General features: G+C 35.7%; 1 protein-coding gene and 1 long non-coding RNA gene across 2 annotated transcripts in view; one reads left to right on the top strand and one right to left on the bottom strand.

Moving 5' to 3' along the window:
- LOC133041108 (uncharacterized) overlaps positions 1-15,967 on the top strand; it is a 94,034-nt gene extending 78,067 nt beyond the window's left edge. Inside the window, exons 3-4 of the long non-coding RNA XR_009689141.1 lie at positions 7,907-7,991; positions 13,714-15,967. This is a non-coding gene — a long non-coding RNA (uncharacterized LOC133041108). The remainder of the gene's footprint in view (positions 1-7,906; positions 7,992-13,713) is intronic.
- Positions 6,274-25,581, bottom strand: part of COL24A1 (collagen type XXIV alpha 1 chain) — a 368,161-nt gene continuing 348,853 nt past the window's right edge. Inside the window, exons 56-61 of the mRNA XM_061121489.1 lie at positions 25,552-25,578; positions 18,934-18,999; positions 18,133-18,301; positions 13,057-13,166; positions 10,462-10,677; positions 6,274-7,704 (exon numbers count right to left, since the gene is read on the bottom strand). Coding sequence (XP_060977472.1) covers positions 7,558-7,704; positions 10,462-10,677; positions 13,057-13,166; positions 18,133-18,301; positions 18,934-18,999; positions 25,552-25,578 — 735 coding nt within the window. The 3' untranslated portion in view covers positions 6,274-7,557. The remainder of the gene's footprint in view (positions 7,705-10,461; positions 10,678-13,056; positions 13,167-18,132; positions 18,302-18,933; positions 19,000-25,551; positions 25,579-25,581) is intronic.

Genomic DNA, 25,581 nt, shown 5'->3' with positions numbered 1-25,581 from the left:
TGGATAGAGGACCCTGGTAGGCCTACAGTCCACGGGGTTGCAGAGTTGGACATGACTAAGCGACTTCACTCACTTGAGCATTCTTTGGGATTGGAATGAAAACTGACCTTTTCCAGTCCTGTGGCCATTGCTGAGTTTTCCAAATTTTCTGGCATATAGAGTGCAACACTTTCACAGCATCATCTTTTAGGATTTGAAATAGCTCCACTGGAATTTCATCACTTCTTCTAGCTTTGTTCTTAGTGATGCTTCCTAAGGCCACTTGACTTCATATTTCGGGATGTCTGGCTCTTGGTGAGTGATCATACCATCGTGATTATCTGGGTTGTGAAGATGTATAGTTCTTCTGTGTATTGTTGCCACCTCTTCTTAGTATCTTCTGCTTTTGTTAGGTCCATATCATTTCTGTCCTTTATTGTGCCCATCTTCACATGAAATTTTCCCTTCATGTGTCTTAATTTTCTTGACGAAATCTCTAGTCTTTCCCTTTCTATTCTTTTCCTCCATTTCTTTGCACTGATCACTGAAGAAGGCTCTCTTATCTCCCCTTGCTATTCTTTGGAACTCTGCATTCCAATGGGTGTATTTTTCCTTTTCTCCTTTGCTTTTGGCTTCTCTTCATTTCACAACTATTTGTAAGGCCTCCTCAGACAGCTGTTTGCTTTTTTGCATTTATTTTTCTTGGGGATGGTCTTGATCCCTGTCTCCTGTACAGTGTCATGAACCTCCATCCATAGTTCATCAGGCACTCTGTCTATCTGATCTAATCCTTTGAATCTATTTGTCACTTCCACTGTATAATTGTAAGGGATTTGATTTAGGTCATACCTGAATGGTCTAGGTATTTTCCCTACTTTCTTCAATTTAAGTCTGAATTTGGTAATAAGGAGTTCATGGTCTGAGCTACAGTCAGCTCCCAGTCTTGTTTTTGCTGACTGTATAGAGCTTCTCCATCTTTGGCTGCAAAGAATATAATCAATCTGATTTCAGTATTGAGCATCTTGTGATGTCCATGTGTAGAGTTTTCTCTTGTTGTTGGAAGAGGTTGTTTGCTATGACCAGTGCATTCTCTTGGCAGAACTCTTATTAGGCTTTGCCCTGCTTCGTGCTGTACACCAAGGCCAAATTTACCTGTTACTCCAGGTATTTCTTGACTTCCTACTTTTGCATTCCAGCCCCCTGTAATGAAAAGGAAAATTTTTTGGGGTGTTAGGTCTTGTAGGTCTTCATAGAACCGTTCAGCTTCTTCAGCATTACTGATCAGAGCATAGACTTGGATCACTGTGATATTGAATGGGTTGCCATGGAAACGAACAGCGGTCATTCTGTCGTTTTTGAGATTGCATCCAAGTACTGCATTTTGGACTCTTTTGTTGACTATGATGACTACTCCATTTCTTCTAAGGGATTCTTGCCCACAGTAGTAGGTATAGTGGTCATCTGAGTTAAATTCACCCTTTCCCGTCCATTTTAGTTCGCTGATTCCTAAAATGTCGATATTCACTCTTGCCATCTCCTGTTTGACCACTTCCAATTTACCTTGGTTCATGGACCTAACATTCCAGGTTCCTATGCAATATTGCTCTTTACAGCATCAGATTTTACTTGCTCACTAGTCACATCCACAACTGAATGTTGTTTTTGCTTTGGCTCCGTCTCTTCATTCTTTCTGGAGTTATTCTCCATTCTTCTTCAGTAGCATATTGGCCACCTACTGACCTGGGGAGTTCATCTTTCAATGTCCTATCTTTTTGCCTTTTCATACTGTTCATGGGGTTCTCAAGCAAGAATACTGAAGTGGTTTTCCATTTCCTTCTCCAGTGGACCACATTTTGTTCAGAACTCTCCACCATGACCCATCTGTTTTGGGTGGCCCTACAAGGCATAGTTTCATTGAGTTAGACAAGGCTGTGGTCCATGTGATTCTAGATTGGCTAGTTTTCTGTGATTGTGGTTTTCCATCTGTCTGCCCTGTGATGGATGGGGATAAGAGGCTTATGGAAGCTCCTGAAGGGAGAGACTGACTGAGGGGGGAAACTGGGTCTTGTTCTGATGGCGGAGTCATGCTCAGTAAACCTTTAGTCTAATTTTCTGTTAATGGGCGGAGCTGTGTTCCATCCCTGCTATTTACCTGGGACCAAACTATGGTGGAGGTAATGAAAATAATGGTGACTTCCCTCAAAGGATCGCATGCATGTACTTATACCCTCAGTACTCCCAACCCAGCAGCAGGCTACCACTGACCCATGCCTCCTCTGGAGACTCCTGGACACTCCTGGGCAAGCCTGGGTCAGTCTTTTGTGGGGTCACTGATCTTTTCTCCTGGGTTGTGGTACACACAAGGTTCTGTTTGTGCCCTCCGAGAGTCTGTTTCCCAGTCCTGTGTAAGATCTGGCAGCTCTATGGTGGGGTTAATGGTCACATCCTTTGTTACTTGGGAGGTTTCTCATCACAGTTTCAACTTCAGCACTAGTGATTGGTCTGTTCAAATTTTCTTTTTCTCCATGGTTCAGTCTAGGGTAAATGTTCCTTTCTAAGAATTTGTCCATTTCCTCCATGTTTACATTTTATTGGCATACAATTGCTCATAGTAGTCTCTTAACGATCCTTGGTATGCCTGTGGAGTCAATGGTAGCTTCTCCTTTTTCATTTCTAATCTTATTCATTTGAGTCCCCGCCCCCCTTTCTATTTTTTATCTTTTCAAAGAGCCGGCTTTTAGTTTCATTCATCTTTGCAATTGTTTTCTTTGTCTCTGTTTTATTTCTGCTCTGATCTTTATGATTTATTTCCTTCTACTAACTTTAGGTTTTGTTTGTCCTTCTTTCTCTAGTTGTTTTAGGTGTAAGGTTAGGTTATTTATTTTAGATTTTCTTGTGTCTTGAGGTAAGGTTGTAAAAGTATTTCTTGAGGTATTGCTGTAAACTCCCCTCTTAGAACTGTTTTAGCTGCATCCCATTGTGCTTGGATTTTCATTTGTCTTCAGGTATTTTTTAATTTCCTCTTTGATTTCTTCAGTGATCCATTAGTTGTTTAGTAGCATATTCTTTAGCTGCCATGTATTTGTGTTTTTTAGAGTTTTTTTCCTGTCGTTTATTTTTTATTTCAGTGTTGTGGTCAGAAAAGATTCTTGGTATGTTTTCAGTTTTCTTAGATTTACCAAGGCTTACCTTGTGGTGCAGCATGTGGTCAGTCCTGGAGAATGTTCCACATGCACTGGATTAAGACTGTGTCGTCTGCTGCTTTTGGATGGAATGTTCTATAAATACTAAGTCCAGCTTGTCTAAAGTGTCCTTTAAGGCCTGTGTTTCCTTATTGATTTCTGTCCAGATGACCTGTCCACTGATCAAAGGGGAGTATTACAAGTCCCCTCTTACTTGAATACTGCGACTGTCATTTTCTCCCTTTATGGTTGTTAGTATTTACCTGACATGTTGAGGGGCTCCTATGTTGGATGCATATATAACTTGTATCTTCTTCTTGGATTGAACCTTTGATCATTAGGTAGTGGCCTTCTTTGTCTCTTAAAACACTCTTTGTTTCAAAGTCTATTTTGTCTGGTATGAGTATTGCTATTCCAACTTTCTTATGATTTCCATTTGCGTGGAATACCTTCTCCCATTCCCTTACTTTCAGTCTGTAAGTGTCCCGAGGTTTGAAGTGAGTCTCTTGTAGACAACATATGTATGGGTCTTGTTTTTGTATCCACCCAGCCAGTCTGTGTCTTTTGGTTGGTATGTTTAATCCATTTACACTTAGGGTAATTTGTGACCCCATAGATTGTAGCCCACCGGGCTGCTCTGTCCATGGGATTTCCCAGGCAAGAATACTGGAGTGGGTTGCTATTTCCTTTTCCAGTGATCTTCCAGACCTAGTAATCAAAACCATGTCTCCTGCATTGGCAGGTGGGTTCTCTACTGCTGAGTCACCAGGAAAGCCCTATGTATATTAAATATATATATTTACATCTTTCTAGTCATCTGTCATCAATTTATATGTTACCTTTCATCTGTCTATCTCTCCTACTATCTGTTTCTCTGGAAAACCCTAATACTGATTTTTACTTTTATAATCCCCATTTTATAGTGAAGAAACTGGGACAATGAAGAATAAATAATATAGCCAAAGTCACATAGCTAATCCTCAGAGTATTCTTAACTACCAGACTATAACCACCTATAATTAAGTTGATTAAAATTTGCTTTAAATATAATATTTCAGGAACAAAACTTGAACACAAAATAAGGTGTTTCTATTATATATATATATTTCTGAAATGATATCTAGGAAAATCATTTATGCCTCTGATATAAAGTTTTTTTGTGTAGGGGGAGAACAGAAGGTATAGCATATAAACTGAAACCAGAGTATAAACTGTGGGTTCTTATATTTAGAATCAGTCTTGAAAGCGAAAGTGAAAGTGAAGTTGCTCTGTTCTGTCTGATTCTTTGCAACCCCATGGATTGTAGCCTGCCAGACTCCTCCCTCCATAAGATTTTCCAGGCAAGCATACTGGAGTGGGTTGCCATTTCCTTCTCCAGGGGATCTCCCCAACCCAGGGATTGAACCTGGGTCTCCTGCAGTGCAGGCAGACTCTTTACGGTCTGAGCCACCTGAGAATCAGTCTTGGCTCCTTTTAAAAACATTTCTATTTCTCAAGCAAGAAATCTGACATCTTTGCCATAGCCCCATTTTGAAGAATTGCGGTAAAATATACAACATAAGATGATTAAAACGACAAGTTTAAGTGTATAGTTCAGTTGCATTAAGTATATTCATATTGTTGCACAGCTGCCATTACCACCCATCTCCAGAAATTTGTCATTATTTCAAACAGAAACTCTATTCGTTAAAAAATAATTTATTTTTACCTCATTTAGCCTCTGATAAACCTCTGTTATATTTTCTGTTTAAGAATTTGTCTATTCTTGGTAATTCATATCAGTGGAATCATACAATATTTACCTGTCTTTGTTTGCCTTTTTTCATGTACCATAATGTTTTCAAGGTACATCAATGTTTGAGCATACATCAGAATTTCATTTTCAAGGCTTAATAATAGTCCAATGTAGGTACATACCACATTTTGTTTATCAGTTCATCTATTGATACACACTGGGGTTATTTCCATCTTTTGGCTATTCTGTATAATACTTCTATAAACACTGGTGTAAAAATATGTTTGATTCTTTCTTTCAGTTCTTTTGGGTATGTATGTGAAGTAGAATTACTATATCATATATGGTGATTCTATGTGTATAACTTTTGAGGAACTGCCAAATTATTTTCCACAGCAGTTGTGCCATTTTACATTCCCACCAGCAATTTATAAGGGTTACAGTTTCTTCATATCTTCACCAACAGTTGTTATTTTCATATTTTGGGGGGATAGTAATAACCATCTTAATTTGTACAAAATAGTATTTAACTATGGTTTTGATTTGCACCTAATGACTAGTGATGTTGAGCATCTTTTCATCTGTTGGCCATTTGTGTATCTTCAGAGAAATGTCTGTTAAGTCTTTTGCCCATTTTTAATTTGGGTTGCTTGAGGGTTTTTTGTTGTTTTTGGTTTGGGGTTTTAAGAGTTCTTCATATACTTTGGATAGTAATCCCTTATCGAACATATAATGTGCAAATATTTTCTCCCATTCAGTAGGATGTCTTTTTACTATTTTGATAGTGTCCTTTGCACAGAAGTTTTAAGTTTTGCTATAGTCCAGTTTATTGTTTTCTTTTGTCAACTGTGTTTTGGTGCCCTATCCAGGAAATAATTGCTAATTCTAATGTCATGAAGCCTTTCACCTAAGTTTTAAGAGTTTTATAATTTTAGCTCTTACATTTAGGACTTTGATACATTTTATGTTATTTTTAAAATTTTTGATATTATCCCAAACATTTTTACAGTAATAGATTTCATCATTTTGAGTAAATTTTTGTATATCATGTAAGATAAAGGTCCAACTTCATTCTTTTGCAATGGATATCTAGTTTTCCCAAAACTATTTATTGAAAAAACTGTCCTTCTTCCACTGAATGGGCTTGGTGCCCTTGTTAGAAATCAGTTGCCCATATATGAGAGAGTTTCTATGCCATGACCTCATTTTGAGGAGGAAATAGGCTCTATAATCTTTTTATAGGTGTGTAATAGATACTTTCTAGTAGTGCAATATACATAGTACAGAAGGTCTAAGCCAAAGACACTGTCCTACATAATAAAAGGGTATGGTTTAAAAAAAAAAAAAACACCAAAAAAGATATTAAAGCACATTTTTATTATAGATAGGTAAGTGTGGTTTGATGGTATGTTTATAATGGATGTACATGCTTTTCAGTATACCAAAAGGTATAATATTTTTAATGCTTAACATTTCTCTGACAAGGAAAGTCTGAACTTAGCCTATTTTAAATGGCAAAAGACTGATTTTGTTTTCTTGAATGTTGCTTTAATGACTGGCAAATTGAATTCTTTTAGGTCCCAACACATTAAATTTAAGAATGGTGAAAGAAAATCAATGAATTATTAAAAACATGTCATTTCTATGAAACAGAAACAAAGTTTTTATAATTTAAAACAGCAGCAATTTCAAAAGATTTGCTGAATTACAACTTTACAAAATATATATACACAAAATATCATTCCAGATGATCATGGATTTTTTAAAATAGTATATCACAACCCCTAAACTCTAACCCAAACCTACTACTGGATGTAGCTGGCCTATAATATTTTTTACAGCAATTTAAAACATAAACAATAAAACCCCCTCCCAATTCTCTTGTGCTTAAGCACAGGTTACAATGTGCTAGCCTTGATTTTATATCCACAAAGAGAATTTTAAAATAAGAACTTCACATAAATAATGTTTTACTTGTTATTAAGTATATGACCAAACAAATTAAAATAAGTACTAACAACCAAAACATATATTGATGTAACCAGTACATACACTCTTAAAGAATGACAAAGACGAATAAAGAAATAAAATAGTCTATGAAAGCCACAAGCACCGTGTTTTAGAAAGAGCACCAAGCAACACAAAAAGGCAACACGTAAGAGGTAGTGTACCACCGGCTAAGATGTATATGCCCACTGGGGACCTGAATACAGCTTAGTATTTGGGAAAAGAAGACGTATTAGACTGTGGCTTGCAGTTTTTAGACAGAAGCATTGCACATTTGGGAGCATTAGCCAGTATTGCTCCGTAGTGCTTTGCATCTCCAGCTGTCTAATGGGTTCTTTGCTCTCAGACAGTCAAAAAATATAGAATACCCTGAAGAATTCCATGTTTATAAATGTTCAGTTCTAGGGAATTCTCTAAGAAAGCTCAGATCAATATAATTTTTTAAAGAATTAAATACTTTATCAGTTATAGTCCTTTAAAAAATGCCTTGTCTCCTTCTTAGGAGGAAGTCTTTTCTTCCTGAGATTCTTTAAAATTTAGCCAATGCTTTATTCCATGCATTTCATGATATCCAATAGTACCTTTCTGTCTATATTTTTCCTTCTGCAGCAATTACCTGGCCAACAGCATGCATTCTCAACTAATTCAGAGACCTTAGAGAAAGCATACAGAACTGCTTTCAATGTAGTACTTCCGTTCGGTTTTGAGATGAGGAAGTTTTTGTACTTCTATTACTGGAAGTTGATTAGGGTCCTGGGTGTGAAAAAGGAATTTTGCCTTATGCCAGCTGCCATCTTGAATCTGAAAAATAAGAACAAAATGCTTTGATCTGTAATTTTTCCATTAGCAGCAGACAATGTGTTTTCATAGACAGTGTAGATTTAAGGATTCGAAATAATGAATAGAAAGTGCCTAGAATAATGCCTGGCACAGAGTAAGTGCTCAATGAATGGGTGACATTTACTATGAATAATTGAAAATACATGATTATTCCATTTTCTAGATGGTATTATGTGTTCTGACTTTTCTTGAGGCTTCCTGTTTCTGTTGTCTGTGGATCATTGGACCAGATATGCCCTGATTCTAATGTGAGTAATAACCATTTTGTTTTCCTTTATTTGGGACTGATGCTTCAGGATGGACACTTGTCTTGGATGAAAGGGAATGAGTGCGCTTACCCTCTCTGTACTCTAGGCAGGAAATATGCAGAATCACTTCAGTACAAGTAAATTATAGTTATGTTGAATTATTTTTTAGGTTTCTTTTTTTCCATTCTGTGGTTACTGTTTATATAGTTTCATTCCTCCCTTCCTTTCTTTCTAGGCCTTTCTGTTTCCTTTTATTACTGTATGCTCTTTTTTGAAGGGTAAATTCTATTATAAAATAAAAACTATGCTCTGATTAAGTTTCACGAAGACAAAATAGAGAAACAGTTAACTAGCTTTGTGAAGCTTTTTATACAGGAGTTTATTCCTTTACTCATTCACAGAATTATCATGGCATAAATTTTAGAATTTGAAGGAACTTTAGAGATTATTGAAGCTATAAATTCCATTTTAAGTTAAGGCAATTGAAGCTCACAGAAGATAAATTACCAAAGTCATAACCTTGGGGTAATAATTAGGCTAGAATTCTCTGTAACTTCATTAAGTCTCAAACAATATTTGTTGAAGACTAAGTATTTTTGGCACAGTTGAATAAAATGTAATCCTCCAGTTTCTTACAGTTCTTGGGAAATACAAATATGAGTAAATTCTGGCTTCTGAGTTCTTACAGCTTATAAATTTAGTCAGGGAGAGGAGAAACAAACAGCCGTAATATAAGGCCATGTATGACATGCATCATAACGAATATACAGAGTGAATGCTGAGTTCCTCATTTCCAACTAGAAGAGTCAGGGAAAAGCCTTGTATATTCAGAATTGAAGATAGGCCTTAAAGTATGTACAATTTCTACTTGGTTAGAGGAGTAGAAAACAGCATTTCAGAGAAGGGGAATGACATGAATAGAAAAAAACAAAAACAGTTGGAAAGGTAGAAAGCGGTTGTGAAAATAAGCCTAGCATGGGGTTTAAATGCACAGATTTTGATAGACACCCAGGTATAGGTATTCTCACATATAAATTGTGAATTAGTGAGGATTAAGTGAGATTTCCATTAAAAGACCCTGGCAATACAGTGTGGCATTGACTTTGGAACTGTACACACTTAGGGTTGATTTCGTGCTCTGCTGTACCTTGAACAAGTTACTTAAACTCTACGCCTTCAGTTTTTCTTACCTATAAAATGATACTAATAGTAACTTCATAGAGCTGTTATAATTAAATAATGTATGCAACACATAGTACCTGTCATCTAATAAGTCCCCAATAATTAGTAGTAGGAATTGTTGATATTATTATAAATAGATCAGTTTGACTAGAGTTCAGGGTACACAGTCAGTGAAAGCCCAAGCTTGAAAAATAGGTTGGGGCCTCTAACTGCTGCTAAGTTTTGATTGTGTCTCAGAAATAGTAATGAGCCACTAAAAGTTTCTGGACAAAATAGTGAAAGTTAATTTTGTTGGTAATGCTGATTTCTTCACCTACAGAGAGCAAGCCATGTATTTCTGACTATTTATTTTATGATTTTTCAAATATGCAAGTGTAGTTTATCTGAAAGTGAAATATTTTGAAAAAGTAAAGCACTCTAAATATAAGACATGTTAAATCATGGGCTTCATGATACACAAGAGCAGGAAACTAAGCTCCTTAAAGAAGTTAATGATATGTAAGTGGGTAACTCTATAAAAGGGGTCAACAAACTCCTCTGTAAAGGCTTAGAAATAAATCTTTTAGGTTTTGTGGGTCATATATACTTGACTCTGCCACTGTAGTGTGATAACAGCCCTAGATAATAAAGAGATGAACGAGTGTGGCTGTGTTTCAATAACATATATTTAGTAAAGTGAATGCTGGGCTAGATTTGGTCTGTGGATTGTAGTTTGCCAACACCTGCTCTACAATACAGTGTTTTAACATTATAAATTCTTCATTATTATTTCATTTTGATAGGAAAAATGGGCTATGATTCAGATACTGATTTGTAGAGTCAAACTGCCATTTTGCCCATTATTTGGCATCAGGTATGGGGACTGACAAAATATGAAATAAACCTGACTTGCCTCTATAACCTGTTTTTCATGAAGTAATGAGATGCAGGATCACGGTAAAAATATACAAAAGAAAACATTTGTCTATAGGCCCTTATGCTCCATCTGCTATCATCTATAATTATTTCATATGGGAAATAAAAATTAATACATTAATAACACCTGTTTTGCATATAAAACTCCATGGATGACCAATGGGTGTGACAAAAGTTGATATAAATGAATAATTGATTATGAAAAATGTATGGTCATTACACATTAGGCACATTAAAACTTATTCTGTAGCTGCAATTTGCAATGTCTTACTCTCATATTAATTATATAGTTTTACTCTTATGTTAATTATATATAGTCTTATCAATTTTAAGTTAGTTATATTGAATAATTCTAAACGTGCCATTCCCTTACCTTGCAGTCATTTGAAAGCACTTTAGGTTCAAGTAGAGTGTTTTCTTCAAAAATCTGACCATTCCATCCCTTGAAACCAAGAGTCAATCCTGAGCCACTTGTCTGAGGACTTGTCCACACTGGAGTGTTTAGACAATGAATGGTGATGATATGGGTGGCTTCTGAGCTCAGTAAATGAAGGAAGTTCATCTGGACTTTCCCGATTCCAAACTCCAACTGATGTCATTGAAACAATAGGCAAGTTATAAGATATGGCAACTGAAAAATTTATAGTTTGGAGAAACTTAAAGAAAGTCCTTAAAAGGCAGCCTTGAGAAAACTACTTTTTAGGATATTTAAGTGCCAGTCAGTGGTGTACTGGTAAATGCTTAGCCACTGGCCCTTGCAGGGGTGGGGCAGGAGGGCACCCCCGATTTATATCAATTTCTGAATTTCCATAGTTGTAAGTACTCCTACCATGGCTGATTTTAGGCTCTCCAGGTGGTGTCACTTAACATGGAATTCACAAGAGATCTTAACAATAAGTAGGCTCTCCTGAGCAGTATGAGCTGGCGTTAGCATATCACTAGGCAACTAAATATGACTAAAAAAATAGTTTGCATAATGTCATTTAAGATGCATTAATAATTTGTTGTGGATTATTGCTTAATATTTCTTTCATAGAAATTTGAAATTCTGTCTGTGCTTTCATTTGAAGATTTATTTTTTTAGTTTCCAATGATAAGTTAAAAGTTGTAATAATTAATTGGTTGAATTATTTCAATTATGGAGCCTTTAAAGACAAAGACAGAATCTTAATCTTTGTGTTAGCCAACCCCTAATGCAGGTTTGGTCATACAGTGAGTCGTCAATAGCTGTTTATTGCATGAATGAATGCATGAACAAATATTAACTAATAAAGTGAACAATGTAGGGTGGTATTGGAGCAAGGAGTTTCTAGATTTGGACAAGGAAGCAGATTTTTCTGTAGCTTTAGACATCATCATCATTTTAGCATTATTCAAACAGGGGTATGGTTATAGCATAAATGAATAGAAGTGGTTCCTACTGAGGAATTTATACTAATCTCCAGTCACCAAATCAGAATATCAGTTATAAGGTTATAGAACAACAGCAAAAAACTGTAGGGAAAGAGAAGAAAGGCAAAGGTGGTGGGGGGGCATAAGGATGAAAACATGGAAGTATCATCATGAGGAACATTAGAGCTGAAGCAGTTCGAATTCTTTGATTTTGCAAATGAGAACTACAAACCTGTGAAATACGGAGCCTTTCTAAGCCCAGTTTCCTTATTGGCAAATTTGGGTATAACGCCAATACAGGATTGCTAAAAGGATGTGAGGGGTCAAGTGTCATTTAGTTAGCACAGTGCCTGGCAAGGAGTGGGCTTTCTGGTGCTTCACAGTATCATTTCCCAGGTTTTCAGAGGAACAGAAATTAGAATCCAGGTCCCTGATTCCAAGTCTACTATTCTTTCCATTACCTGTGCGGTCTTTCTCAGGTTGAATTTATGGATGGGAGAAATGGGGGAATTGATTCAGCCAAGGAAAGAACTGGAATATGGCTCCTTCACTGATTCTATCTTCTTTGTACTCCCCTCCCCTTTTCTTCCATGATAACACAAATAAAAATACTGGGCTAAACCCAGGGGCCTGAGGGTGATTATGTGGGTAGTTTGGAAGCAGGGCGATCTTACTGTTCCTCTTTAGCATTACACAGATTCCACAGGAATAGAAGAGTCCTACCCTGTTCTGCTTTGGGTAACAGTGGTGAATGCCTATTGAGATGAGTGGATAAAACACCCTGGTTAATGAGGGGGAACATTTGAGGAGAGGAGGACAGTCTAATTTAAGCAGTTGGAGAGACTGATACACTGTACTTTTTAGCTGATGCCTTCTTATGGTGGAAAAAACACACAGTAGGTCCATGTATCAGTTCTTTGTCAATGAAAAATTAGTTCTTGGGAAGGCCAAAGTAGTTTAACCAGAGAAAGAAAGAAATGCAGTTTTGGTTTCTTTGATATATGTTATAGGTAGAACTAAGCTTTAGGATTGAGAGATGCTTGTTACAATACCCAGTGTTATACCAAACTAACTTTCGTTCATTCTAAACATTTATGGAATTATACATATAAGACGTTTTAAATAATACCCAGTGGATATTTCAGGGAGGTTATTTTTGTTCCCAGTCACCCAAAACAGCAAGTTTTGTGGCAGAATTCTTCTTTTAATGATGATGATGTCATTTTCAGTAAAAACTTTAGGTAACTGATTACTGAATACAAACATTGCAGCTCTTTGGGAATTTTCTAATGAATGCATGAGCATAAAAACACATGTTTTACATTTTTAAAAGGGATTTAAAAAGCATAGTCAGTGGAGTAAGCCAAACTAAGCCAGTCATAAAAATACATAATCAAATTGTCAAGAATTAACAGGATTAGCTTTAAAAACCAAAAAGTTTCTTTCTCATATATGGTAGAGAATATCTTGCTTCCACTCATAAAATTCATAATTATTTCAGGTGGAAGATTTTTTAAAAATCACTATTTACTGGTAGTGGGCAAGTACCAGTATATATGCTAAATTCAGAATTTACCTTTGTCACAGAGGCAGGAGATAAACATGTCTGACCCCCAGCACTGAAATTGCAGAAAACCTCAATGGCATCTGAAGGGCATCCAAGATTTGGATCAATCCAGTATTTTCCTATTTATTGCGAAACAAAAATATTTAAATGACATGTTAAATATTTCTGAACAATCCTTAAAAAGTATCATACTTTCAACATATTTTTTCACACTTTTTCCTTGTTAAAAAACTTAGAAGTTTATAAAGATCATACATTTAAATCAATACATTTAGTGAAAAATAAAAGCTGCAAGCATTATGTTAAACTGATAGTGAAAATACTATATTTTCCACATACCTATCAATTTAAGGCCATTTCATAATTTTAATAAAAAATAATCTGTTACTTCATGCTATAGATAAGATGAACTCAGCAACTTAAGTGAATTGTCTACAGTTACATAGTTAATAGAGAAGTTGAAATTAATGTAGGATATGTGTGTGTTTTTGCTCTATGTCATTACAGAGCTTAAAAATGAATATATATATTTTAAAAATAGAAACCTCTTCAGTCTCCCTGAGGAAAAATGTGTCTTTGTTTAATTGATAATTAAAAAGAATAACCATTTTTGTTTCCAGAAGAAAAGTGTACAATTAAATTGTTATTTTTGTGCTTTCTTTTCAGATTTGTGAGTGGAAAAGACTGAAATCTCTATAGCCAGTGTAAGCCTGCCAACCTCTGCATCCACTGATTGTCCAGGAGAATCAAATGGGGCGTAAAGTTGGACTTTAGGACATATTCAAACTGAAAAGTACCGGGGTAGCATCTTAATTCTGGAATAACAGGCTCAGAATATTAAAAAAAGCACCTTATTCTAAATGCAAAGAGCAGGAATTTTTGAATGAGATGGCCCTGCCTTCTTGCATTAAAAAGGCAAGACAAAACAAACAGTATTTGTTAAAGGCCATTTTCTATAATAGGTAAAAAAAACCCTTGTTTGTTTCATTTTTTTCCCATAGCAAAGATTCCTCTAGCTTATTCTGGGCTTCCCCTGGTCTGTCTTTGTAGATTTACACACATCCTCGACCATTCCCCCTCTGCTATTCTTCTAATCCTACAAAATGAAAACTTGAATTGTTACTTCCAAGAGTAGGTGACTATCTCTATTGCAGTGGTTTTCAGACTTTGGTGACTCTGTTAAAACATCTGCACCCCACCCCTAGAGTTTCTAAATCATTACATTTGGGATCGGGTTTGAGAATCTGCATATAATTCTGGTTCATGGATGATATTTGGAGAATCACTGATCTATACTGAAATATGGAAGAAAAGGGTGAAAAAGTCCTAATATCACCTCTGTATCCCATTATTTCCCCCCGATTTCCTCAGAATGTTGGACATTTTGTAGTTTGTAGAAATTACAGCTAGCTTTTTAAAAACCAGGATCTGATGTAGGCTTACAATCTTAACTAATGAAGTGATGTGAAGTGAAGTTGCTCAGTCGTGTCCGGCTCTTTGCGACCCCATGGACTGTAGCTTAACAGGATCCTCCATCCATGGGATTCTCCAGGCAAGAGTACTGGAGTGGGTTGTCATTTCCTTCTCCAGGGGATCTTCCCAGGTCTCCCGCATTGTAGGCAGACGCTTTACCATCTGAGCCACAAGGGAAGTCCCTTAACTAATGAGGTCGACATATATCTTGACTTATCATCTCTCATTCAAGAAACAGTTTCCTCTACTATGTGAGCGAACATATGCTTTATAAAAGGTTTTCCATCAAGCAAGATCTCATTCTTGTATGGGTTGGAGTGCTTTGAACTCAGGCATTGTTGTTCACTGGTGAATTGGTAGGGGGCTTCATATTTTTTTTAGGATATAAGCATTATACCATAATACATCTTTTGTAGGCCTAAATGCTTGAACTCAAAATTGGCTCTCTCCTGAGAACACTGCTTCCATGCAGGCCCTTTCTGCCACAGCCTCTACAGCATTGTGCCTGAGTCAGGAAGGGGTCTTTCTTGCTCCTTGTTGCCACTTTCAGACCATTCTCCCTGCTTTCAGTCTGAGAACACTCCATGGTAAAATTGTTGTCATCACACTCTATCGCCTGTCACCTGTTCCTGTTGCCATCATCAGCTTTATTTCTTTGATTTTAGCTTTTGGCTAGCTCTTTATAACCTAGTTATTGGTGATTTTGCATCCATGTGGTTGATATTTGTAATATTCTGACCTCTACTCAGTTCCTCCGACTCTTTCCCACCAATTTTTTGTACGCTTCTTCTGTTCTGTGTACTTTCATCATTAACTCCCAAGGCCATGCCCTAGGCTTTTTTTAGGTTTATTACCTACAGCTAGATCTCGTCCATGATTTCACCTCTCTTCTCATTTTGGCTCATTCTCTCTAGTGTCCTGACTGCATTAATTCTTTGATCCCATCGTTTTTACTCCCAGATTATAGCCCTTTGAAAGCCTGAATCCCCACCATCTGTGGGCTTCAGATTCCAACCTTTGATCCCCTATTGCACTGCTCAGTTGCTGGATGCACCCAGGGCAAAAGCAGCTGTAAGTGTGTGCCCATCTCTGCTGTGTTCTTCAAAATCCTTACTACTTTGTCAGTATTTTATGCTTTTAACTTCTAAAAATTTAGTTAGGCAAATTGAAGTACCTGCTTCATAACTGAGAATGGAAACTCTCCAGCTCCACCATTTTCTCTTAAAACCTGATACAGTTTTAACTGCTACCATTCCTCTAAATTGCTCTTGCGAAAAGCATCAAAGAACTTCCCATTACTAAATCTAGTAGCCTTTTCCCAGCCTTCACCTAACTTGACATTGACCCAGTAGATCCCTGCCTCTTCAGGCAAACATTTTCTTCACATTCATCTACTTTTTCTCCTATCTCAGTGATAGCTTCTTCTTAGTTTTCCTTGCTAGTTCCTCCTCAACTCCCTGATCTCTAAACATGGAAGAGTTCTATGGCACAGTTTTTAGAACTTTAAAAAAATCTACTCTTTAGGTAGTCCTAGAGAGTTTCAGGGCATTAGATGTTATTTATATGCAAATTACTTTATATATTTTATCCATAACCACGGCCTCTCTCCTGAATAGCAAACTACCTACTTGACATACTTCCTTGAATGTCTAAAAGACATCTCAAATACATCCAAAACTGAACTCCTCATCTTGATTCCAAACCTGCTTCTCTATCTGTATAGACAGCAATTCCACTCTTCTAGTCCTTTAGTCAAAGCTCTTAGAGTCATTCTTTATCATTCTGTTTTATAATCCATTTCTGAATTATCAACAAAAAACCCTGATGGCTCTACTTTAAAGCTTATCCAAAGATTTGACCATTTCTTACCACTTTCCCACCACTAACTGTAGTCCAAACCATCATCATCTTTTACTGGATTAAATTTTGTAGCTTTCTCAATGGCTTTTTCTACCCTGTCCTCATTATATTTGCAATACATCACCGAGAGTAACATTTCAAAATTTAAGTCAAGTCTTGTCATTCCTTTGCTCTAACTCTTCCAAAGTTTTCCATCCTATTTAGAGTAAGAGCTAGAGTCTTTTGATTAGTCTATAATGTCCTATATAATCTGGTTTCTTGACATCTTTCTGACTTCATTTCCTACCATTCTTCTCCTTATGCCCTCTTCCAGTCACCTTAACCTTCTTGCTAATTAGGACATGCTAAATACAGGTTCAGGGTCTTTGCATTTGTTCTTTCTTCCTGGAAAGCTCTTTCCCTCAGATTTCTTGTGGCTTCTTCCCTTACCTCCTCTAGATATTGCTCAAATGCCACTTTCTCAGAGATTATTCATCTACCTACTCTATTTAAAACTTCACCCCCAACCCTACTTTCTATCATATTTCCCCCCTCCTTCCGTGTTGTTTTGTGTTTTTCTACTGCACTTAAAATCTCCTAGTGATGAAAGCATTTTTGGGCATAAATACTTTCCTGATACCTTGCAAGCCACACAAGTTAGCTATTTCTCCTATAAGGAAGGTAGATCTTGAATTAGATTTTAGTAATTGGTATGTCCTATAATGTCTTTGTTCCTTTCAGTTCTATAGAATTACATTTTTATGCCCTCAAATATAGGAAAGAGTCAAATTTTATTACGAAGGGCAGCTATAACTAGAAATATTGTTTTTGTGATAATCTAAGGCAGGAAACATCTATAGAAGTATTTTATTAATATAAATATAATAAATATTTTTGCTACACCTCTAGAATGGAAGATGCTTCTGGACAAATATGTATTAAGACATGTATATCTGTATGTAAACACAAGTGTATAAAAATAAAATATGAACTTACTGTCCATCCTACAGAATTAAATAACTTATTTTCAAGTCAGCATATGTATCATTGTATGTTAGGACTAGAGTTTTTATCAAAAATAACTACTCACATTGTATAGCTGACTATATAGGCCCCATCAAAATTAAAATTAAATGACATATTGTAGCAGACAGGGTTTCCCTGTTGATCATCAGATAGTAGTGGCTCCTCCACTTGCTTTAAACCTTTTGCTTGATGGCTCTATTTTTGCAACTCTGGCTAATGGATTTTGAGGTATCAATGTGAGGATGAGAAGATTCCAAGCATGACAAGCCTCCATCTTTACAGTCAAATTCCAAAATGGGGCATTTAAATTCCATTTTATGTAAAAATTTATTTTAGGGAGTGTAGTAGAGGGGGGAACTATGATCTCTTTCTTCATGTTGCCAACTCTGGTGGTCCTGACAGATAATATTGTCTGTTAGTTCAAAAGTTAACCTTTTCTATTTTTATTTTTAACATGAATTCCAAGCACAGAGTATAAGCAGGTGACATAGATGGGGTAAGAAAATCTGGGGATATGTCAGATTTTGTAGTAGAAGATCTTTATAAAGCAAAACCTTAAAAAAGAATACTGTGATATCAGAAACCATATTTACCTACAGAAGTACATATTTGGTTCTTGATGACCTTAAAATGCCTCTGCCAGGGTCTCATCAAAAATGATAAGATTTGGCATAAATACACTCGAAATCTCAAACACACTGAAATGATGAAATGAAATATCACAGTTTAAGGAAACCAATAACTTACCGTCTGATACTTTGTGTTCACAGTTAAGCAAATCTTTGCAGATTTGTGCTGGATTATCTCGTGTGCCAAGAGGATGCTTGATGCTGTGTAGTAAATTGCTAAGATAGTTCAAGGTTTTGAAGATCTCTGCACTGTGGTTAATTAAAGTCACTTCAGTATTCTGGTAGCTCTGCCAAGTCATCATGAAAATCATATTAGCAAAGAAGCATAGAGTAGTCATTACCAGTATGTAACCCAAGTGATCAACAAAGATCAAGACAGAAGAAAAGTGTACTCCTGTTGTGTTCAGTGAATTGAGAGTAGGATGTAAAGAACAGTTTATATTTAACTATAAGCATTATTTGTGTTTTGTTAATCTTGATCCTAACAAGAGCTTAAATTCACACTCAAAAGTTTACTTTTCAAGCTGACATAAAACTTAACAATTACTATCCCTACTGCATAATTAAAAAAAAAAACCTATATATAATGAATAAATAGAGGTTAAGAAAAATGAATAGTGATGATAGATGCCATTTTAAGAAATGGCTAACTTCATTTAACTAATGTCTTCTGTAATACCAAATTCTTATTTTGAAAATCCTTTGACGATATTTTTGTTTTAAAAGTTTTCCTTAAAAATCTTATGCATGTTTTTCTGTTTATTAAAATTGTTTTCTTTGTCCTTAAAAATTGTTTCATTACTTTTAATCTCTTGTAAATACAGGCCTTGAGATAAAGTCACATTTTGGCCTCTGAAAAAATATTTCTGTTTAATTTGTAGATTGAGTGTGCCAATGTAAATAAAGGCAGATATATTACCTCCATCTGTAGGGCAGTATGTGATTCAATCAAGGCTTGAATAGCAGCATTGATATCCATTTGTTTCTGTGTAAAACAAAACCATTTGAGATTAGCAATAATATTAACACTGAGTTCTCTAAAGTAAAGGCTATAAATTCTGAAAGCACTGCTGTTAAAGCATACTAGACTTATTATCTGAAAGGGGTTTGTAACTCTTATGGTTAGACTGATCTCACAAATATTGCCTAGCTATCTGAAAGGACAATATGCTGCCTTCATCCAAATTTCAAGTCTCCTAATTAAAATAGGACCAAAGTCCAGAGTTCGCAAATGAAAAACTGTCTCTGCTGCCTGAAAACATACACAAAAGTTACTCACATGGAAGAAGGATGAAATATGATCCCCGCCATTAATAAATTGTAAAGTGAAGAATAAATAACTGTAGTAATTTTTAACAGTTACATTCTTGGAAGAAAAATAGAATAAAATATTACTGTCCTGAGGTAGTCACCACATTAGTTTAATCTGATACTTCTGCGGTCTTAAAAACAATTTCTGAAGTTGGAAAATGTGTCATTAGTCCCAAAAGAAATAATACAACATGAATACAATGTCCTCCAGCATTTACTAAAAGTTATTTTTAGAGAAAGACCCAGAATAACCATTAGTAAAAAGTCTCTTCATATTTTATTTTTTAAAAAGCTTGGAAACTAAGAAGCATAAGTTGGGAGAAAATTCTGTGAAATGGCATATGTGAGCAAATCAAGCATCTGATTTCTTTCAGAATGATTGTACTGCTGATATATCTTTTTACTTGCATTCCATATAATAGAAACTCTTCAACATCTCTCATAACTCATGGTTGATAATTTGGAAAACTATTTAAAATGATGGGACAATCAACAAAATATACTCATCCTTGCCTCAACATGTGGTTTTCATGTTGGAAAATATTTGACTCATTCTGCATATGTATGCTGCCAAACACATATTGAGGATAAAATGGTAAGCAAATAATACAAAACAAAACAACCTTGCCCTTGTAGAGCTAAAGTTTAGAGGTCGATAAAGGCATCAATCAAATAATCTAAAAAATAACACATTTACAAATTGGGATATGTGCTATTAAAGAAAAGTGCATGGACCTATAAGAGAAATTATAGAGTCTTATTTAATCAAATCTGGAGGATATAAGAGACTTGGAAGGAATAGATCTGCATAGGCTTCCTAGAGGTAGTGATATTTGAACTGGGATCTGAAGAATAAATATGAATTGTTAGGAGAATGGGTGGGAGAGTTTTCTAGGCAGAGGTGCCAACACAAAGGCCTGGAGATAGAGAAGCATGGCCTACTCAAGAAGAAAGGCTTTAGCATTAAAAATTCTGTGCACGTTAATTCTGACCATCATGTTTGTGAGAATTGGCAGATTTTGGACATGGGTCACAAAAAAATGTTGGCACTAAATATGGGCAATTGAATTAAGTAGGAAACAACAGTCACCTTTATTTGTCATTAGAGCTTTGATCATAGAAAAGCTAGGAATAAGCAGTTCTCAGGCTCTTCTGACTCAGGACTCTGTTGTACTTTTAAATATTATTAAGGGCTTTAAAGAACTTTTATTTATGTAAATTATAGCTTTTGATATTTACCATAGTATGAATTAAAATATAAAATTTAAAACTGTTAATTACCTTTAAATAAACATGTTACATGTTAATTAAATATTTTAATGAAAAATTAACTTTTAAAAACTAAAAAATTTGTAAGAAGAGTGGCACTGTTTTATCCTTATGTATTCTCTTTAATGTCTGAATTAATAGGAAATAGCTAGATTCTCATATTTGCTTCTATCTTCGATCTGTTAAAATGTTATTTTAGCTGAACTATATGAAGAACTCTATGAACTATATGAAGAAAATCTGGCCTTAAAGAAGATATGCAGTTGGCAAGAAAATATTTTAGTAGCCTTTTCAAATAATTGTGGATATTCTTCTTTGATATTATACCACAACTTGACAAATGGGAGTGAGTTAAGTAAGGGTTAGTTGAAATGTGAAGTCTGAAAACTTATTTATAAAATTTATACTCATATTAAAATCTATTAATCTATCAAACTTAAAAGATGGATTCTAAAAAAAACCATTTACCTACTTTGTTAAAAATCATGATTTTTTAAAAAAATTCATGATTCAATTACTTGGAAAAATGGTTAATGAAATAATGCAGTCCTTCCAAATACACATTTCATTATGTTGTATCAAAAGATTACATTCATTAACATCATCACCAATCCCATCAGAAAAACAGAACTATTGGGAAGTTGTCAAACTTGTAATAGATACAAGCTTTCAATTGTTATTGTTGCTTGAAATTTATTATTGGTATCAAGTTGTCAGTTTTTCTCCTTAAAATGACAGGCTCACTTAATTCATTTTCAAGAAAATATCTGCCAAATACTCATGTTTAAACAACTGTCATCCTGACAAGTAAAAATGGTGTTCCATGAAAAAAGCAGCTAGTTCAGCTTGCAACTGGATTCCACAAGCACTTTTGAGTCAACCATTGTACTTCAATGCAGCAGAACTGATTTATATGCTCTTCCATTTCATCACAGAGAATATTTAAAAAATGTGTGCTGAAGATCAGAGACTTAGGAGACAGGAAAAATGGTGGAATAATGACCTCCCAGAATTCTCTCTTCTATAAAAGCAATGAGAAAACTGGAAAAAAAGAATGTCAGAATGAAGTATTTCAGGATTACAGAAATTAACAAAATGCTTGCTGTAAATCTGGGGAGCATTCACTTCAGAAAAATAGTTGATTTTCAGGAAGGGCAGTGAGCTCTGTAAAGCTTTAATTTGCCCTATTCCCATGCTTCTCTTTCCAGCTCTGTGGTAGCCTTGAAAACCAACAGCCTGCAATTGCAGTGAAAAGAAGAAGCCTGGAAACCACAGGAGGGAGCAGAATGGGGCTGAGATGCTTCAAAGCCTCCTTTCCAGTGAAATGTTGTTATTTGACCTTTCTGGTGGTTCCCTTAAAGATACCACTTGTAAGACTATCTTTATTTTACCTGACTCAGAGCTCACTCAGTGCAGAAAGTCTTTCCTAAGGAATATTAAAAAAAAAAATTTAGATGGAATTGTTTAGCTTTGTGGCTGCTGGAAACATTAGAAAACAGTTGGGGCAAACAGGAAAAATCAGGGAATGAGATGTCCTTAGAAATTCTGAAATGCTCTGGTCTGACATATTCCTGGAAAAGCATAAGGCTGGGCACATTATCAGGAAAACAGAAGAAGGTCCTAAGCTCTCTTCTCTGGCTCATCTTCAGGTTCTGTGAAAATAGGAAGTTAAGACTTGGGTACAGTTGTCAATTGCCTGGCTGAGAACTGAAGGGATGCTCCAACATGCTCATAGAGATCCTTGGCAAAAACTGGGAAACATTGGTTCTGGCATTTAAGGAAACCTCTCTTCAATCCTTAGCTGACCACTAAACTAACTGAATAGAGACCTCAGTGTTCCCATATGTCAAAGAATACAGGCTTTATTAGGAAAAGTCACTAAATAACAAAAACAACAAATAACAATACTAAACACTAAGGTTGGGGTGAAGAATCTGACTTTCAGAGATGCCACTCTATGTTATTTAAAATGTCCAGTTTTCAAGAAAAAGTGACAGACCATGCCTAGTAACATTAAAGTGTGACTCCTATACATGGGAAAAATCAAGCAATCAATGGAAATTGTCCCTGCAGAAGCCCACGTGTTGAATGTAGTAGACAAAACTTTGATTCGCTATTTTAGATATATTCAAAGAACTAAAGGAAATCATGTCTACAGAACTAAAGCATGAAGAAATGTCTTACCAAATAAAAAATGTAAGGAGATAGAAATTATAGAAAAGAACCAAGTATAAATTTTGCAGTTGAAAGTTAATAGTAACTGAAATCAAAATTTACTTGAGAGGCTCAACTGTAGATTTCAGTAGACAACAAAGAATCAGTGAGCTTGAAAACAGTTTATTGAGATTATCCAGTCAGAGGAGTAAAAAGAAAAATTAACACAGAAAAGGAATAGACTCATAGACCTACAGACACCATAAAATATACCAATGTATGCATGATGGGAGTCTCAGAAAAAAGGGGGCAGAAAGAATATTTCAAGAAATAATTGCTGAAAATGCCCCAGATTTGATGAAAAATATTAATCTCTGCATCCAAGAAGCTCAGTGAATTCCCCTAAACACGTCATAATCAAACTGTTGAAAGCTAAAAACAGAGAATCTTGAATGCAGAGAGAAGAGACTCATCATATCTAAGGGATGGGATTTTTCATCAAAAACCATAAAGGTGAGAAGGCAGTAGGATGACATATTTGGAGTGCTGAAAGAAAAAGACTGTCAATCAAGATTTCTATATCCAGTAAAACTATCCTTCAAGATGAAGGAAAAATTGACATGCCCATATAAACAAGCGCTGAGGTAATTTATCACTAGAAAACCTTTCCTAGAAAAACAATAAAGAGAGTCCTTTGGACAGAAATAAAGGATACAAGACAGAAGTTTGAATCCACATGAAGAAATAAATATCACTGGTAAAGATAACTATACTAGTAACTATAAAATAGAGTATATATCCCAAACAATTTTGAAGAGGGACAACAAAGTTGGGGGTTTCGTAGTTCAATTTCAGGTGCACTGGGAGGACCCAGGGGAATCGGGTGGGGGGGGAGGTGGGAGGGGGGATCGGGATGGGGAATACATGTAACTCCATGGCTGATTCATGTCAATGTATGACAAAACCCACTGCAATGTTGCGAAGTAATTAGCCTCCAACTAATGAAAATAATTGGAAAAAAAAAAAAAAAAAAACTTACTACAAAGTTAACAATAATCAAAACAGTGTGGTACTGGCATACAGATAGACACATAGACCAGTGGAATAGAGTGCAGGAATAAACCCTTACACATATGGTTAAATAGTTTTTGAGAAAGGTGTCAAGGCCATTCCCTATAAAGAACAGTCTGTCAACAAATAGTGCTGGCAAATTTTCATATCCTCATGAAACCCAATGAAGTTAGACTCTTACTTATAAACAAAAATTAACTCAAAATGGGTCAGATAATTAAAGGTAAGAGCTAAAACTCTTAGAAGAAAATATATGGGAAATGCTTCATGATATTGGATTTGGCATGATTTCTTGGAGATAAAACCAAAGCTAAGGTAACTACACAGTATATAGCACACATATTTTTTCATTTAATACTCTTACTAATTCCTCAAAGTTACATATTCTTATCCACATTTTTCTCAGAGCAAAAATCTCTCACAAGTCCTAATTCATTTTGGCTGTATAGGAACACATGGATTTTCCAAATGAGAGAGGGAAATGGTGACCCCAAATCTGGCACTTTAATGTAAACATTTTCACTAAACACCTTTAATTTACCAATGATGTATGATCTTTCTACAATTTGTTCTTTATTAGGAAGGCCCCTATGATATATCAAAGTCATTATAAAGTGAGAAGGCAACTGATCAGAGCTTTTCTAACCCATGCATTGTGACGATCGAGGAAGAAAGGAAGAACAGAGAAGTGGAAGTAAAGATTTTTTTAAAAAAGACATTTGCACTGATGTTCATCCCAAGTAAGTAAGGTTTCAATCCTCATCAGACAGAAAGGGGGAATAATTTTTTTAAAAGAATCTTAGAGAAATAGATCTCTTGTTTCCAAGGAGACAATCTTCCTGTGGCACTTTGCTTGAAAGTTTTTCCTTGTCCTGATGAAGAGCTGAGGGGAACGAAGAGTTCCTGACCTGCTGGGAGTGAACTGCAGTGATCCACCAGCCATAAATTTCAAAGATCCAAAGCAGAGAAGCATGTAAACAAGACTTGGAAGGCATGGGACTGGCCATTTGTCTGAACTGTGTAGCCATTAGTGAATCTTGGTTAGGCAGGAAATCAGACAAAAGACTGCTGCATTTGACCAGAATTCTGTAGGAATGGGGCATGGGTGAGGTTGAAGATAGGAGACCTCTTGTAATAAGTGGGAAAACAAAGATATTACCAAGTAAGACAGTGCATACAAGACATAACAGAAATAAATCTGAAACATTGAGGCCAGGAGATGATAGCTGATAATGAATCAACAGAAGTATTGCCTCAAAGATAGGAGTAGCAAGTTTGGGGTTATAAAAAATCACGAGCAAATACTGATACATGAGAAGTCCGAGGGCTTCCACAGCCACCAGCAGCTGAGAAGCATTCATGTAAAGCTTAAAAATGTGGAGAACTCTGGTTGGCAAAAAAAGAACATTTGAAGAAGGAGAGCAAGGATTCTGAAACTGGAGGAAATGGAGGGAGTTCTTATTTTGTGAGTATAAATTGTGTCAGACATTGTGCTGAGCACTTTACTTATTTAAAACTCAAATCCATCCAAAAAAAGTAAGATATACCATCCTATGTTATAGACAAAAAGTCTGAAGCCCAGATTTAAAGTTCTATTAGAGTTGCAAAGACTCTATATCAGATTAACAAAAAGAACAGAGGTAGGCAAAAGGGATACCTTTAACAGAGAGTTAATACAAGAAGCTTAAAAAAATTATACTAAGGTAAAACGAACAAAATCAAGAAGACTTACTCTTGGGCCTGGTGCTCCAGGTGGACCCTA

This window comes from Dama dama, chromosome 20, assembly GCF_033118175.1.
Source record: "Dama dama isolate Ldn47 chromosome 20, ASM3311817v1, whole genome shotgun sequence".
Lineage (NCBI taxonomy): Eukaryota > Metazoa > Chordata > Mammalia > Artiodactyla > Cervidae > Dama > Dama dama.
This window is presented reverse-complemented; position numbering and strand designations above follow the sequence as displayed.